At 31.1% G+C, this 17,681-nt stretch overlaps 2 protein-coding genes across 3 annotated transcripts in view; one reads left to right on the top strand and one right to left on the bottom strand.

The window, feature by feature from the left end:
* The window catches only part of LOC143066817 (uncharacterized), a 70,301-nt gene extending 65,045 nt beyond the window's left edge, over nucleotides 1-5,256 (bottom strand). The window contains exons 1-6 of the mRNA XM_076239627.1: nucleotides 5,201-5,256; nucleotides 3,239-3,520; nucleotides 2,125-2,241; nucleotides 1,801-1,920; nucleotides 1,063-1,179; nucleotides 289-425 (exon numbers count right to left, since the gene is read on the bottom strand). Of these exons, the coding sequence (XP_076095742.1) occupies nucleotides 289-425; nucleotides 1,063-1,179; nucleotides 1,801-1,920; nucleotides 2,125-2,241; nucleotides 3,239-3,446 (699 nt within the window). The 5' untranslated portion in view covers nucleotides 3,447-3,520; nucleotides 5,201-5,256. The remainder of the gene's footprint in view (nucleotides 1-288; nucleotides 426-1,062; nucleotides 1,180-1,800; nucleotides 1,921-2,124; nucleotides 2,242-3,238; nucleotides 3,521-5,200) is intronic.
* A 4,683-nt stretch (nucleotides 5,257-9,939) lies between these two features.
* Nucleotides 9,940-15,494, top strand: LOC143069044 (uncharacterized). Of its 2 annotated transcripts, XM_076243478.1 has the most exons (5): nucleotides 9,941-10,099; nucleotides 12,273-12,542; nucleotides 12,899-12,964; nucleotides 14,350-14,397; nucleotides 15,144-15,494. In XM_076243478.1, exons 1-5 carry the CDS (start codon nucleotides 10,048-10,050, stop codon nucleotides 15,356-15,358), a joined length of 651 nt encoding a protein of 216 aa, XP_076099593.1. In that variant the 5' UTR covers nucleotides 9,941-10,047; the 3' UTR covers nucleotides 15,359-15,494. The 2 variants fall into 2 exon arrangements, with proteins under 2 accessions (XP_076099594.1, XP_076099593.1); XM_076243479.1 differs by lacking the exon at nucleotides 14,350-14,397 and having other exon boundaries at nucleotides 9,940-10,099.
* The last annotated feature ends 2,187 nt before the right edge of the window (nucleotides 15,495-17,681 follow it).

The following is a 17,681-nucleotide window of genomic DNA, read 5'->3' as shown; positions in this document are numbered from 1 at the left end:
AATAAAAATACCTAAATCAAAGAAATATTCCAAACGGAAATTCAATTATTAAATAGCAAAATCTCAAACATATAAAAACATCAAAACTGGTAAACAACATTTTTTGTAATAAAACATATGTCCCAAATTAAATATAAAATGGAATAAAAATTACGAGTCTAAAATGTACACTAAAGCAAAAAGGATCATGGAAGGTGATATGAAGTACAATTGAACAACTACGTAAGAATTTACCGAATATTTTTTCAAATATTTATAAACCTAAGTCTCTAACTTTCATTGGCTTACCTCAACACCTGCGTACTTGAATCCTTTTTGGCCACAAAACTGTTGGCATTTTTGAACTGTCATTCTTTTGTCTTTAAGTACTTTTTTGGATAATATTCTTTTACTGTCATCTCGATAGCAACCAATATATGCTGATCCTTTGAAAAATTGAGGGGAAAACTATACATTTAATTTTTTGAAGATATTATATACTAAGTTTCCTATTTCGTTGATGTGTAATCATTTAAAGATAATATAACATACATGAACTGTTCAACATTGTTGATCAATTTTTAAAACTAGTTTTCTTTATCGTCCGCGTACCAACTTAAATTTCAAGGTACAATAAGAGCAATTTTATCCCCTCTTTTTGTATGCATAAAAAAAGTATGAGAAAATCAAACAAAATACGTTCTTCGTAAATTATTAAGACTTATCATTTTGGAGACCGTTTACAGTTATTTTTGACCATATAACACGAGACATATAGCTGCATACACCCATCTCAATTGGTTTCTTGTGGGTGTTTGTCTCGTTTATATTTCTACTGCATATTCCTTTTTGGATAGGTTGGTGGTTTCTTGTTCGATTCCTTGCTTATGTGATACAGATAACGTTTACCGGAGTTTTGGGTCATTTCTATAGTTGAACTAAATTCAATAACACTAACAGTCAAACGAAAAACATATATGGCTTGTGATTTGTCACATATTGTGTTAGTGATGTTGGTTGTATTTTTTGTTAAATTAACATTGACATTTAAGTATAAACTGTGTACAATATAAAACTACATACGTTTGACTTTTTTACAAGATCTAACTCCGTCGCCTTTGTATTTGCCTTTACAAACGCATTTTCCCTTTATACATCTGGCTTTCTTATGACATTTTCTCCTGCACTTGGGAGTTTGGACTGTAAAATGGACAAGTTATCGAAATATAAAGTTAAACGATTGTAATTTCATTTCTAAATGTTCAAGAAATTATTAATTCTTAATATATTTTTACCATAAATTTCAGCGATCTGCTCAAAATGTAATTAATTTGTCTATCATAAAGTAAGTACTGAGGGAAAGTTGAATACAAATCATGCATTACATGAAATATATACAAGTGCATATCGTAACCTTTTATACAAGATCTTACTTCGTCTCACTTGTAACCTGTTTCACACACGCATTTTCTATTTATACACTTAGCTCTTTTATGACATATATTCGTGCAATGTGATGTCTTGCCTAAACTTTTTTGTTTTATTCTGACTTTGAAGTTTGAGAATGGGCTCGACAATTTCTTTTGTTGCTTGCTCAAGTCAGTCTTAATAACTAATAACACAAATAATAAAAATATTAGGAAAATTGAGAATTGAAATGGGGAAAATGGGGAATATGTCAAAGAAACGACAACCGGACCAAAGAACACAAAACAGCCGAAGGCCACCAAAGGGTTTTCAACGCTTCGAGAAAATTCCTCACGCGGGGGTGGTCCGTAGCTGGCCCGTAAATAAAATAGTGTATTGTATAAATCTGCATACCTTTGATGTTTGTGCAAGATCTAATTCCATCACCTTTGTATCCGGACTTACAAACGCATTTTCCTCTTATACACTTGGCTTGTCTATGACATCTTCTTAAGCATTTGGGTGCTTTCTTAACTACAAACAAGACAATTGTTTTGATTGTGAGGTAGTGGAATAATTATAATTTCATTACTGTTCTTTGTGACTATTCATCTTTAATTGACCATGAATTTGAAGATCTACTCAACAACTGCTTTTGCTGTTGATTATAGCCATTCTAAATAAAAATGTTATTAGAAAAAAAGTATAATGATTTATATAAACTATACATGGGCGTACCTTTGATGTTTGTGCAAGATCTTATTCCATCACCTTTGTATCCGGAGTTACAGACGCATTTCCCTCTTATACACTTGGCTTGTCTATGACATTTTCTCAAACATTTTGGTGTCTTGTCTACAAAAGGAACAAGCGTTCGAATTATGAGATATAAATGTTGTGATTTCATGTCTGACATCGGTGAATATCTCATTTATGTTTACCCTAAATATCAACGATATGCTCGTTTTTTGTCGATGAATAAGTCAGTCCTTATATTTTTTTAAATAAAAACATGTTAACCAAGAACTTGGGTGATATAAATTAACATGTATTTAACTTTTGTCCGTCGTTATTCTGTGGTTTACACGTTAAAATGAACTATCGGGTATTATACTATTTGATTAATATTCGTTTCTCTGTGCTGAGCGTTCTTGCGTTTGTTTGTACTGTATTCCTGTTTCATTTAATCCATATTTTTAACATTGCCTTATAAGCGCGCGGTTTGGCTAGCCATAACACAAGATTCAACCCACCATGTTTTTCCTGCATGTCTTATACCAAATAGGAATATGGCAGTTGTTAGCAAAAAGTCCGTTTCTATGTATGTTGTCGTTTGCTTTTGTTGCACCTCAGTGTTTCAGTTGTTCCGTTTCTCATAGTTGATTTGTTTCCCTCGTTTTTAGTTTGTAACCCGAAGTTGTTTTCTCTCAATTGATGTTTTACCTTTAAAAAGCGGTATACTACTATTGCCCTTACTTTTGTTTACAACAATACACTTCGTCGCCTCGGTATCCCGCTTCACTGGCGCATGCAAATTGTCTATGACATTTATTCATTTAAATTTAAAAATGAATATGCACTGTAATCGTTGTAGTTTCTTTGTTGACACTGAGAAACGTTGTTTTTTCTGACTTTTCAGATCGACAAAAAAAAATTACATTAAAAGTCGTAAATCTACAGTAGACTTAAAACGTGTTTTTAAATTACATAATTGCATGCACAGAATTATATTATTGATATTATAGATCCACATTTTAGGCTTATACTTATTCTATTGCATTGATTTTAGTGATTTACACTTTCAACTTTGTAACGCCATGTCATGACATCAATTTATTATTTACAGACATACCTTTGCAGGAATACATAACATTGACGTATTTGTGTGTCCCGGGACAAGGATCACCATACAGCCTGTTATTTGCAGCAACAGTGCATGATTTCCGCCCATTACAATTCTTCATTGTGATGAAAAGCGGTTTGTTCGTAGAACATCGAGTTGTTTTTATGCTTTTGTGTTTGCATGTTCTTTTATTAGATCTACCATACGTTGCCTGCATTATCTTGATAACTTGGTTCGATGGACATGACAATGTTGTTTTGGAGTCTTCGCAAATTACTTTCCTTTTGCTTGCTGGAAATAGAAATATACACATACATGTAGATAATGGAAATATTACAATACGTTTGACGGTACATTTGCTGCCAAATGTCAAGTGAACGCATGCCGTATTTATTCAAATTTGATACAATATATACTTAAAGCGTGTTCCAGAACTACAGGTATTTCACAAAAATCAATACACATGTCTGGTATCTTAGAGGTATTAAAATTTCGTTCTATTCCTGACGAGACACCATCTAATAAACTACCGACAGGACCAACGAATTCTTCCGATGGCCATGTGACACCTATATAATCACAAACAAAAACATACTTGTAAACATATAAAGTAAAAACAGATATGCAACCACGTACCTGTGTAAGGTCTTTTTATCATTATTCTGGTTTTTTTTTCATGAATAAAAACACAGCAATTAAATGAAATGTATGTATTTTAAACTTCTATGTGACTGATCTCTTTGACGGAAAGAATCAATAAACGAATTCGAACTATTCGGTCTTCCCGTTGTAAGTTTCGTTTTTTGTGCTGACGTTTGTTTAAATCTCAGTACATGCTGGTCACGCGGATAACATATATCCAACAGAGGTCAGATCGAAGGTCGTATAGATACGAATTCAAATGAGGTTGAAATATTGACTTGCACTAAAACATTAACGATATATGTAAGCTTATTTTGTCAAAACTGAACCAAAGTGACCGCTTTTCTAAATGAAACAAAATCGTGTTTTAATTGGTTGTCTAAAAAAAACATGTGCCATAGCACGTCAATTATCAGATTACCGAGAGCACACTTGTAAATGATAGGTTTTTCTATTTGATTCAGATATCGTAATGCCACTGCTTGTGAACAAGTTATTACCTAGTTTATAACCGTTGTGAAAGTAGCATTGGATAGAAAAATCATTCTTTGTAAAATTACAACACCGAATCAATTTAAAAAAATCGAAAACTTAACTACATTGTTTATTAGCATCGTTATTGGATAAATCCGTAATCCGATGGTACAAATTTTATTATTTATTGATTAAATGAAAATAGCCTTTTTTTTGCTGATGACGTACATTTTACCATAAATTGAAGACTTGATCAGTGGGTCGAGACAAAAAGAAAATGTCATCAAAACTCAAACTCTTTAACTAGTATATTTGATGTATATTTTTTTCTACGCGTAAACATAATTCTACATTTTAAATTTTTATAAACATAAAAGCAATTTTAAACTTTTGTCTATAATACAAAGATGATATTATTTGAACTAACTATTGAATTTTAATTCCGAGGAGCTGTCTTAAAACATCTCCATATATGTTAATTGTCTCCAACCTGATATGCATCAAATATATTCTGCTTAATCAATATTTTTGACTAAGAACACCAACACCTTTTTCCAACAGAACAATGAAAAAATAATCAAACTGAGGAGTAAAGAAAATGATAAGTTTATGTCAGCATATAGGTATGATGGTTATCGATTGATGCAAAATGTGTCTACCAATGTTCAAACGCATACAACCTCTTTTTTTTATTTTAAGTAAAATGTTCCGTTTTTATTTAAATTAAAAAAAGATGTAAGTGCACAAAATTTCAAAATTATTTATCTTTTAAGGGAATTAACTCTAACAACCAATCAAATGTCTAAAACACTGGCACTAGATATTTCCCGTAGCGTTTTTAAAAATTCATCTTACCAACTGTCTGTATGACTATCACAAGCAACAAAAGGAAAACTCCGTGTCGTGCCGCCATGACTTCGGCCGTTTGAATATCATGTGATTCGACGTTGCTTATGTACCCCTAATAAACCCACGTGTAAACAAGTACAATGATCAGAAATATTGATGAAAACGGGTACGTATCTGTCAATCTAAGTCAATATTATATATTGTCCTTCCAATTTCAAAAAGGTTTCAAACGAATTGGTGAAACAGGTTGTGTTGTTTACGCAGTAGATATATATATAAAAAGTACTGACAATAATTACACTTAAAAATTTTTGATTGTATCAAAATTTGAAAAATAGTTTTAATGTATATTTTGTTTAATATGTTATACAAAATTATCAGCAAATTAAATAAAGTAGCAGTTGGTACATGTTACTATGATTGTATCTTCTAGTAGGTTATAGGCTATCTATATTAAAATGCTAATATGTGTCCATCCGTCAATACCAATTTAAACATACATCTCTAGTACCGTTTCATGTATCTGAAATTATCATTATTTATTGTAAACCACTATAATACAATTGTTTCCCCAAGATTGCATCTCCTTGTGTTGGATACGTAACACATGTTTTAATTGTGTTATATACAATTATATTTCAAATAACTTACATTGTACACCGACGCATGTTGAATTGAAATTTTGTATTGCTTCGGTTTTGTTCGAAAAATACTTTTACGAATTTACACATGTAGAAAAAGCCATACTGAAAAATTTTAATAAGTCTTAGTTTGATAATACTTTTTAAAAAATGAAAATTCAAACAGTTTCTCAAAATTGAAGACTTAATTTTATTAATCTTTAAAATCTGTATGGAATGGATGCTTGTGATTCGTTCATTATGTATTGAAAAACAGACATTAATGTCTGTTTCATTTTGGTCTCTTGTGGACAGTTGTCTCATTGGCAATCATACCACATCTTCTTTTTTTATAAATTTGTTTGTATTTTTTACTCTTAAAATAATCAAAACGAGGAAACATGATTTGAAAAGAATTGAATATGGTGCTGATTATGACGTGTGAAGCAGGGAAGAAATCACTTAACAAAAGTCAATTCAGAAGTAATCATGTTCTTAAAAACATTCATTATGTATTCAAATGGCTCTGATCTTACAATGCATGCTTTTAAAAACCCACTTGGTCTTATGCGTTTTTGTTGTCTTTCATTTTTTCTGAGATAAATACAAGCTTTTTTCATTGTAGGTTTCCCAAGGCGATATAGACAAAGGGAAAATTGAGATTCGGACGAAGCATCGGAAAAACAATTGCATTGTTGTTATTCAATGTTAGATTGTGATCGTCCTGAATATGTTTCTAAAATATCACTAGACTTCGTTTAAATCAACTCGATAAAAAAAGATTGTGTTTTATGGAAATAAAAAGACAAACTCCTATATTATATAATATATGTTGAGTTGATATGACGCTAGAAAAAAGTAGAATGACAGAAATACAGTACTCCAACTTCCAAGGAAAATTTAAAACGGAAAGTCCGTAATCAAATGACACAATAAAAAACTCAATCAAATCAGACAATTAGATATCAACTGGCATATTCATAAATTGTTTCAGGCATTTTCTTGTGTAGAAAATTTAGGATTAAACCTGGTTTTATAGCTAGCTAAACCTCTCAGTTGTATAACAGTCGCATAAAAAGACATTTTATTGACAACGATTTGTGATCAAAACAAACAGACATAATAGGTAAAAATGTCAAAAATATGGAACCAGCAGTCAATATTGTGTATAATCTTAATCACATTGTATAATCAAAATAAAAACAAACAAATGTGTGAACAAAAAAAGGGCATACAGACAAAGCACATAAGCAAAAATGAAAGACAAGAATAAAAAAAATACCAGGGCACAATAACTTAAACTTCTATTTCTTGTTTTATTACTACTGCATTTTTTAGCTAACTTGTTGTTTCTCTTTAAAGTATTATCATACTTTTTTCTCAGAAACAATTGCAAATACTACAAACTTGATCGCTTTGATGTTTTGACGAAAAGAAGAACGCTATTAATTTCATATGAAAACGTTCTGGTAAAATGTAAATAACAAAAATACCGAACTCCGTGGAGTATTCAAACGGAAAGTACGTAATCAAATGGCTAAATCAAAACCTCAATCACACCAAACGAATGGATAACAACTGTCATATTCCTGACTCGGTACGGACATTTTCTTACGTACAAAAATGGTGGATTAAACCTGATTCTATAGCTAGCTAAACTTCTCACTTGTATGACAGTCTCTGTAGAAAAAGTCTAAATATAAAATATATACAAATAAATTGAAATAAACAAAGTCAGAATATAATGTTATTCTTTGTTTCAGAATAAACCAAACGTTGGGAAAAGCAGGCTATACATGTAGAGCTTTTGAGCAAGTTTTGTTAAATGTGGATATGTAAATGAATTCCCGCGTATCAACCTATATTTATTTTTCTTCTGGCTGAAACCGTCACAGGAACATGTCTACTCTCTGTATATGATATATCAACCTAGATCAGATAAGTTCAGGAAAAAAACCCAAAATAAGCGATTGATGAGAAGCAAAGACTAATACTTTAGAAATTGAGTTTTTAAGCAAATGCAAATACATCGAGAAGACATCAAAAACCTATTTACCGACGTAAGGAATCTCTTGATTAAGTTGTTTGATGTTCTGGAGGGCTGCCAAGTCTCACGCTTAATACTCGCTCATGTTCATGCTTTTTTGGTGGCATTTTCCTTTGATCTATTTTTTTTCTCTTTGATCTTGGCTAAATGTACGCATTTGCTTCATGAAAAGTTGGCACAACTGGTTTTTTTTAAGAATCAGTATAATTGTTCTTTGCTTTGACATTACAGGGCAATCACTATTAATTTCTGTATAGCTGTGTGTATCACATGATGATGTAAATACTGTTCATACATGTATGAGGTTATGAAAGAGAGAACTAGTATTTATTGATAATTGATTGTTTTACGTTCAGTGGCAAATATTTCATAAATGTTCAGGATGAGAACTTATTAATAATAACCATGATTATCAGTAAGTATGCTGTACTAGGGGTCGACCGGAATGATGGACTAGACATTAGGAATGCCGCTGGAACATAAGGGTACATTTGATAAAAATTTAGCCTTACAATATGTCACCTACATATACGGTCATACAAAGGGCCTCGGTGGCCTAGTGGTCCACGAAGTTACTACTGTAATCACTAGCCAGTCAACACTGAGGTTGTGAGTTCGAACCCCGCTTGTGCAGATGCACTCGACTTCAATCTTAATCGACTACCATTGTCAGTTTCCTATCGAAGGTCTGTGGTTTACTCTGGGCACTGGTTTCCCTCCACAAAAAACATTTGCCGCATTGGGATTTGGATAATAGGACAAACAGATGCTCAATGTTGCTCTTTTGTTACGACCGTCCGTAGAATCCTTGCCAATATGGAGCGTCTGTATGACTGTTAGGGATCATGTATAAACACGCGGCCACGTCCGGTACGATGTCTGTCCAATATACTCTCATTTTCCAGAGGCAGTCTTAATTTTCTGTCCTTCAATCCGGGCGATATCCTTCTTCAGGACCTACTAATTATATTAATTATTTAATTTACATGATTTTTGTCCTGAACATGCATGAAATATCTGCCACTAGACGTAAAGCAAACTTCAATTAATAAATAAAATTCCCTTTTAAGCAGATTGTTTAAATTTACGAAATAACTAGTCACACTCTCAAGCAATAACGCAAAATGCTATAAGATCGTAGATTGCCTACTATTTATGGGATATCATACATACATGTACCAGACGAGTAGTGCTGTCTTTTCTATTTAATTTGTATACTCATAAGTGAAAATAAACACAAGTCCTGACATGTCTGACACCCGATTCTATGAACTGTATTTTTGATTTAAAAGGCTTGCACATGTGTTGCTCTGTTGAGTTGTCGAACGTACTAAGGTGTCGGACTAATGGGATGAAGAAATAGCCTGTATATATATAAAAAAAAAAATGAAATTATATCGCGTCGAAATATTTTTTTTCTAGATCTTATTGCAAAGTGTCATTGATATAGCTTTTCTTGATATTCATGTATTGTCATCCACATAACTGTATTTGACTTTCAATCTTAATACTTATAATCTTTTATTCAAACTAAGATAATCGAAATGGAAAAAATAGGTGTCATTATCTAATTAAGTGAATTTAAATTAAAAATTGGCACAGAAAAAACTTAACCATTTAATTATAAGAAAACGATTTTATTTCAATAATATTTTTAGTCAAACAAACTAAGATAGATGTATAGGCATCCGATGATACCAGGTCCAAATTGGTTCCAGTGTTAACTTTGCAGTAGTGTGAATCAGAATTTGTGGTAAAAACTGGGAAAAAATACAAAATTTGATTAAAATCATTTTGCGCTTGAATTTCAACAAAAATTGATATAAAGGTACACTACGTGTTTAATAAATGCACTGAATATTGTACTCAATATAATTAAATAGTATTTATAAAACATATGTATTTAATAACAGTGGATAATTTCAAATATTGTACTAATGTATAATTAAAATTTGTTCGTCGCAAGTTATCTACTGGTAATATATTAACTAGAAATCAATTTAAAGTATCAATCTGTCGTTTCAATACAATATGATAAAGAAAGAAACGAAGGTAGCCCACGTACTACAGAACAGTTGTTACACCTTACTGGGGTATAAAATGCAGTAGTTTAGAACAGCAATTGCAAAACGGTTGTCTACAAGTCATATACACAACAACAACAGTCCAGAAACATCTCAACCACCATGAAGGTTTTCGTAATACTGTGCGCCTTTGCTGCTTGTATGTTTGCCGCCGGTAAGTCTCTTGTAAAAATAGTTTTTTTTTAATTCATTTCATGAAGTATTAAAATATTTTCTAAGATTTATATTTAAATTTATCGATTTCTACTGATATTTTAGTTTTTAACACGATACCTTTTCAAACGTTTATTTGCAACTTTCTTAAGTCAGGAACCTGTTCGGTGTGAACCAAGGCTCCGTGTTAAGCCGTGTTTGGCCCGTAATGGTTACATTTTACAGCACTCATACCACATCTTCGGATATCTATTCAATTCTGATAATTAAATAAATTTAATTTTCAAATTGCTCAAATATTTTTTCGGAAGACATGGTTAAATCATTTTTTTTAATTTTTTTTCATATTTTATTGTTTCGTGAAAGCAACTTGTAATAAACAACTTATTGTTGGATTATTAGCATAATGGAGAGAAAACTAGCATGCAATTTTAAATCTTAACATATTAAAGGCTATGATAATTAATATAATCATACAAATAATTTATTGATTGTTAACGTGCAGTCACAAATATTTCATTATAATTCAATGCATATTAATTCACTAGATGTATTATAATCGCAATGAATATATTAAAAAAGTTTGAAAAACAAAAATTAATCATGTTTAAATAGTTATAATTTAATACTAAAGGTAGATATAATTTAACTATCAATGTGTCCCGTAATTACATTTCATTAAAGTAGAGACAAAATGCATTTAAGAATTGAATGCTTCTTTTTGTAACTTTTTGTGACCAAGGTACATTTTGTATGAAGCATGGAAGTGCTTCATTCTAAAAAGGTATGCACGGTCAACGCTTTTACAACCCTATGAAGTTACAAAAAGAAGCATTCAATACTTATGATTATATTGTATAGCTAGGATCATAAAAACACGATTTTTATCAAGTTTTTATTGAATTTACCTGTGCACTTTATTGTGAGACCTCGTGTCATCATGAATGAAAAATCTTATTCTGTAATGAAGTTGATAATGAAGGAATAACGCGAGATTGCAGTGCAGTTATTCAGAATAACGTATTATAATAAAACATACATCTAATGTAATTATATTTAAATGATTCTATCTACATGCCGATTACGCAATGTTATCGTCATTATATGTTTTAAACATCTATGAAAAACATAAAGTGTTCATTAAAAACTAAGATAACTTGCTCTTTTTTATTGGTTATGTTTTTCTGTTTTTTGTTTCTGCTTGTCTGTGTCACAGTATTTTTTATGTGACACAAATATAAAAACAAAGACAAGCCTATGTATAGTGTATCATATTTTTTGTATGTCTAATGTTTTGTCAATAATAACAGTCTTATGATGAACCTGAGTTGAACTCAGTTCGTAAATTCTTTTATAAATACATTGTTCAATATTATTTCAAAACTGTATAAATATGCTGCACACTGGAAAGGGCAAATTACATACTCATCGATTGTCACGTGTCATTATTTACATTAATTTGTGTAGCTATACAAATATAATGTTTGCAGTTTGTATGTATATGCATATGCTTAATATTTGCATTTTTGTCAGAAAAATAATAGTCTAAAATTGATTTTAATAAATCTGAAAAGTATTAAATTTAAACTTGAAAGTGCTCAACCAATTGTAATCTTAACCTATTAGTTCCAGAAAAGATCTGTAACTTTTAAAACAGAAAAAGAAGTAAAATTAAGAAGGTCTTGACCTCATTTTCATTTTTTTTAGACGAAGGAGAATTGCAAATCACTTATATCAAATACATAAGAGTGAATAACTCTCATATGGAGTCTCCTAATAGCTTCGGTTAAAATTAAAATCCTAATCGTGAAGATGTAACGAGCAATTTGGTAAAATAAATTTGTCGTCATCTTTTACGGTTGTGAAGGAGTAGTGGCCACAAGAAAAACAGTGTTTGGGGAGATAACTATTACAAGGTAAAGTATTTTGTTACGCGGTTGTCAATATTTAAAGCGTAAAAACTATACGATACCATATTCCAAATATCAAAGCGACATCTTTTGAAACGCAAAAAAAAAAATAGGGCGGAAGAAAAATAATAATCAGAACAAAATTAATAGGTCTTTCCAAGGAAAGGTGGAAAGACCTAATAAATGAAACCAGTAAAAGAAAATGGATAACAATAATCCATGTTGAATTCGGCAGACATTAAATTTAATTGTATTAATTTACAGGAGATCCTGTGCCTATGGTTGATCCTCCTGTGGTTGATTCTCCTGTGGTTGATCCTCCTGTGATTGATCCTCCTGTGATTGATCCCACTGTGTTTGATCCTCCTGTGATTGATCCTCTTGTGATTGATCCTCCTGTGATTGATCCTCCTGTGGTTGATCCTCCTGTGATTGATCCTCCTGTGGTTGATCCTCCTGTGATTGATCCTCCTGTGATTGATCCTCCTGTGATTGATCCTCCTGTGGTTGATCCTCCTGCATTGGAGAAAAGTGGTAAGGAAGATACTTATGTACTTTATTTTAAGAATGTGCACGAAGCATCCACTATGTTGTATTTGTAAAAATATTTCATACGTTTTTGTCGAATTTATCTTCGTTCAAAATGCTCAGACAAGTTACATTTAGTTTTTTGTTATTCAATATATAAAGTCATATTTTATCGTATCTCTTGTTTTTTCTCTCTATTTCGTATCGTTAATTATATTTATGCATTCAATGTGACTTTTAATAAATGAAATCTATTAAAGCTATATTATACTTGTTTCGTTTATTTTATATACGCTTTAATTATGTATGTCTATTCTTTGTAAAATATGAATTTAGCAAAATCATATATCTTTATATTTTAGATGCCGTTGTGGTTCCGGACGCGCCAGCAGTAGCTGTAGAAGCGCCAGTAGAAGCAACAGAAGAATGTGTGTATCAATTGATTTAAGGTGGTACCCAACACCTTGATTAAAATTAATTTGTCTCGTTTATTTTTCTTTTTTTCCATTTTTTTTTACAAAATATATATGTGACCTTTTACAAAAATATAAAAATTTAAAAAGTTTTGAACCAACAATTTCATCAGAAAACTTTCATTTTGACAAACACTAATTTTGATCATTAGGAAGCTTTATATTTCCGAAACAATACATTGTGATTTAAACGTTTATCTTATTTTACAGCGTTATCTCCCTGTATTCAGTGTTAGGTACCACCTTAAACAAATGGTATCAATCTCAAACCAGTTCTAAAAGTCGTCTTGTTTCAATCTCATTATAACTTTGACATGAAAAACAGCTAAAAAACGTTTTTGTGTTTGATTAAGAGTTTTGTCATTAATTTTGTGTACACGTACCCTAACTTTTCGTTTCCATTACATTAAGTTGTGTTGATAACAAATAAGGTTTCCTCGTGTTTTATAACGTAACCAATATGTAATAGAATTGAGCATGAAAACGGGGAATGTGAACACTATCCGACGAAAGAGTCTAAAACAGCCGAATTCCATCATTTTAATATTTTACACAGGGAGGAAATCCCGAACCCGGATTCTGATTACATGTTATATATCTATATCTACATTACATTATGAAACATATTTCCCTATGTTCATCCTAGCCCTCTCTCGTTCATTGTTGATTATACATATTCAAATTAAAATTTGATAAATAAAACCACCGATTATTTATAACTGTATGTAAATAATACGCAGATTTATTAATTTTAGCCATGTTTCTGATTCATGCATATTAGTTACAGACAACCATTTCAAAACCTCTTTATGATCAAAAATATTTTGTCAATATTCACTGTTTTTTTAAACATTTTACCTTATTTTCTATAAAGTTTAACTTCATATTAATTATGTTTTTGCTGAGTTGTACATGTCTGCCAATCAATTGTCATCCAATGTTTAGTCTTCCATTGAAATACCATCGTTCGGAAGGAAAGTGCTACTAAGATAACCCTTCGTTTTCTGGAAATCTTAAATAATAATACAAGGAAGCTCATTAATCCTCAATTTGTAGTGCAAGGTCATGCACAGAAAATTTTTGGCTTAAAATGATCTATATAAATTATTCTTTCAACAAAAGTTTTATTTATGCAAATTTGTTTGTTATTGTAATATGTTAGGCTTTAGCAAAAGTACTATATTCGTCGGGGAAGGGCAACTTGTTTTATGTTCTAAATAACATTAGTTGAATCGGTCGTCTGACACCTCTATGTGGTACAAATCGTACACGTGTGGGATTGAATTTATCAAAATGTTCCTTTTTAATTAGTTGATTATCCTATATCTTCTTAATTTTAGTTGCTCCTGTGTCTGTGGAAGCGCCAGAAGAAGCAAGCGAAGAAGAAGGTGTGTATTGTATAAACTTAACAAATTGTTCTAATCTCAAACCGAGGATTATTGACGTCTTTAAATTGCAACCAGATACATTAGTTTTTGTTCCATGTCTACTACAGATTACATTTCTGACTTGATCGTCTTTCATGTTATGTAACTAATTTTTTTCTTGTTAATTGTGAATATATAACCTTATATTTGATAATTATGGCTTTGTAATACTTAATGTTAAGTTGTCTTTATATATAATTTTTATGTTAATCAAAATTGGTTTGCATCATATCCATATAATATGCCACGCAATACATTACTTTTTATAGTACTATCTAACGAATATACTTATACTCCCTATGGTTGTTTAAGACTCTTAGTTTTGTTTTTCGTAAAAAGATTTTTTCGTTTGAATAGTTTAACATTTTTCTTGTCGGAACATTTCATAGCCGACTATACGGTGTGGATTTTCTGTTTTATTGAATGCCTATAGTTGCTTACTACCACTTTACTTGAACTCTAGTGAATGATCTCATTGGCTATCATACCACATTTCCTCATTTTTATATTCGCATGTGTACTGTTTCTGTATCTTACAGAAAGTTGTCGGGTGAATTTTTAACTATTTCATTTTTTTCCTTTATAGTTTTTTATTTGATGATAATACGTCTGGGTTGTTCTGCAAAGTAAGAATGCAAATGAAAATAGATCCTTGTTTCTATATTCATAATTAAAAAAAAAAGCATTGATTTAATTTTGATATTCAGATGGTGACAGCAGCAGTGAAGAAGAAGAAGAGGAAGAAGAAGGAGATAGTGAGGAATCATCATCAGAGGAAAAAGAAGAAGGAGATGATGAAGATGAAGAAGAAGAGGCAGAAGAGGAGGAAGAGGACGAAGAAGAGGAAGAGGAAGAAGAAGAGGAAATAGAGCAAGAAAAAGAGAAAGAAACATCTGCTGATAATAGTGATGCAGTTGAATAATCTTCATTATAGAGTACTTGTGGTGATACTTTAATAACTAGCGCTAATAAACATGCTGCGACTCAGTAAAACATATATATTGAAAAATAGAGAGACATTTATTGTTCAATTTATTAATAAAGTATGCAACCACATATAGAGCATATTGTTTTCAATCATATCATATACAATAGTAAACACACTGTGCGAGACTTTCTCTACTTTATAGAAAAGGAGAAAATGTTGATTTCGTGCGTGTAAAAATTACCTGTATCAAATTGTTATAGATACGCAATCGATATTCAAATACATCACAAGATATTAAAAAGATGTGGTATGGTTGCCAATGAGACAACTATTTATTGGTCCAAATGAAGTGGATTATAAGCACTGTTGATTTGTTGTCGTGTTAGTAAATTCAATACCATATCTGTTAAGATAATGCAATTCATCTATGCTCAACTCCTGTTTCGACATCTCTAAACTATAGCTGTGTCTCGACTCAAAAAATATATAACGACAAGATTTAGAACAAACTACCAAACAAAATCAGGTTATTCTAGTAAAAAGTAAAATCACAAAAAAATACCGAACTAAGAGGAAAATTAAAATAGGAAAGTCCTTAATAAAATGGCAATTGTAAAATCAAAAGCTCAAACACATCAAACGAATGGATAACAACTGTCATATTTCTGATTTGGTACAGGATTTTTATATGTAAAAAATGGTAGATTAAACCTAGTTTTAAAGCTAGCTAAACCTCTAAAGAGCTTGGATAGCTCCAGATCACATGGCTCTTTAAAAAATGACAAGACTTGCCACAACATACACCTTAAATACCATTTTAAATTCTTTATTCGTTTGATCCTTGTAGTCAATTCACTAGATTTTTCTAAAAAGTTGTCATGTCATTTTGAAATTACTTTTAATGAATGTCTTCGCAATACAAAGCTGATTTTAGAAGTTAGTTTAAAGACTGGTTTGCTCGAAGTCTATAGAGATATGTATCCCGATTAAAACGCTTACTATATATATATAAAAAAAAAAACAATTAACACATATGACAAGCAAGAACCAACGACAACATGTTATAGTCTTGGTATCTATGCAATAGTTGCCACTGGACGTATAAAAACAAATAATTGAATGAAGTCACTAGGTAACTAGTAACAAAGTTTTCGATGGGATCAATATTTTGCATTTAAAATCGCAGCCATCTGTTGTCATAAACAAACATTGATATTTCAATTCGACTTTGTACTATTCTATATTTAAACAGTGTAAACTTTGTTTAAAACATACGTCGTTAATATCAACAAAAAAGTAATTTTCATAAAAATTGCTGGATGCACACAAAAAACGATAACTAGCATCGTGCTTTTCTGCGATTGTTTATGACGTCTTCACACTGTTGGATGTGTACCGATAGATACTTTGTTTGGGAGAGCAGAATTTATGACTAGTGTGAAGCTAGCCGTCGATAGCAGCCGGCGTTAATATTCATGAGGCCAGCCTTCAATAATATGCATGGGCCGTCAATAATATTCATGAGATGACTTGCGTTCGAAGAAGTGTTGTTAGAAACTATGAACGATCATTATGATTAAATAACGTTCCTATTTATATTTGATATTGCTTCAAACAGGCATGTCAATGGGTGTCTTCTTCGAGGTCCGCGTTTACCTAATCAAATTTGGGTCTTCTGCAAGGTCTGCGTCTTTAAACAACATTGTAAATGTAATAAAAACAATGTTAATGCTTCCATAAATATAAAACCAAGTAATGGTCTATTAAAATTCTGTGATAAGAGAAAAAATGTAAACTTAAGGAATAACAAATAAAAAAAAATATGATTAAATATAGAAATTTAACGGGACATTACACTGAACAACTAAAGAAAAGAACACTTCTTATAAATATTCTTGTCTTCTCAAAGTATTTACATAAATAGCAACTTTACATTATAAACTTTAAATTACAAACTGAAATAAATAGAAAGGAATTAATTGCCATATGGGCATTCCATAATTTGTACAAATATAGTCCCATCTCAAAAGCATTCATATCGTAAATGCTATCGATTATCATCCATACTAAACAGACAAGACAAAAAAAAAAAATAGAATTAAAGAAAAAGAGTAAAGTAAACCCTGACAATTACTTTATTAATGACCTTTCTTTATTTAAAACTACGGCGACTAGTTGGAGTCTTAACTTAATAAGGTAAACTGCCGTTCAGATGTAGTCTCTTAACATAACCCATATTAATTATTCCCTAGACCACTACGAGTGTGTCAGCAACGGGTAAGGTGAGAACTCTTGTATATCAAAAAGTCCGAATAAA

The sequence above is a fragment of the Mytilus galloprovincialis genome, chromosome 3, assembly GCF_965363235.1.
Source record: "Mytilus galloprovincialis chromosome 3, xbMytGall1.hap1.1, whole genome shotgun sequence".
In the NCBI taxonomy this organism is placed as follows: Eukaryota; Metazoa; Mollusca; class Bivalvia; order Mytilida; family Mytilidae; genus Mytilus; species Mytilus galloprovincialis.
The sequence above is the reverse complement of the archived record's forward strand: the minus strand, read 5'-3'. Positions and strand labels throughout refer to the sequence as shown.

Bases quoted from the DNA above. Each gene is read 5' to 3' on its own strand.
- LOC143069044 (XM_076243478.1), top strand. From the start codon at position 10,048: ATGAAGGTTTTCGTAATACTGTGCGCCTTTGCTGCTTGTATGTTTGCC. The intron at 12,965-14,349 runs GTGTGTATCAAT...TCTTAATTTTAG, and splicing joins AGTAGAAGCAACAGAAGAAT to TTGCTCCTGTGTCTGTGGAA. The intron at 14,398-15,143 runs GTGTGTATTGTA...TTTGATATTCAG, and splicing joins AGAAGCAAGCGAAGAAGAAG to ATGGTGACAGCAGCAGTGAA.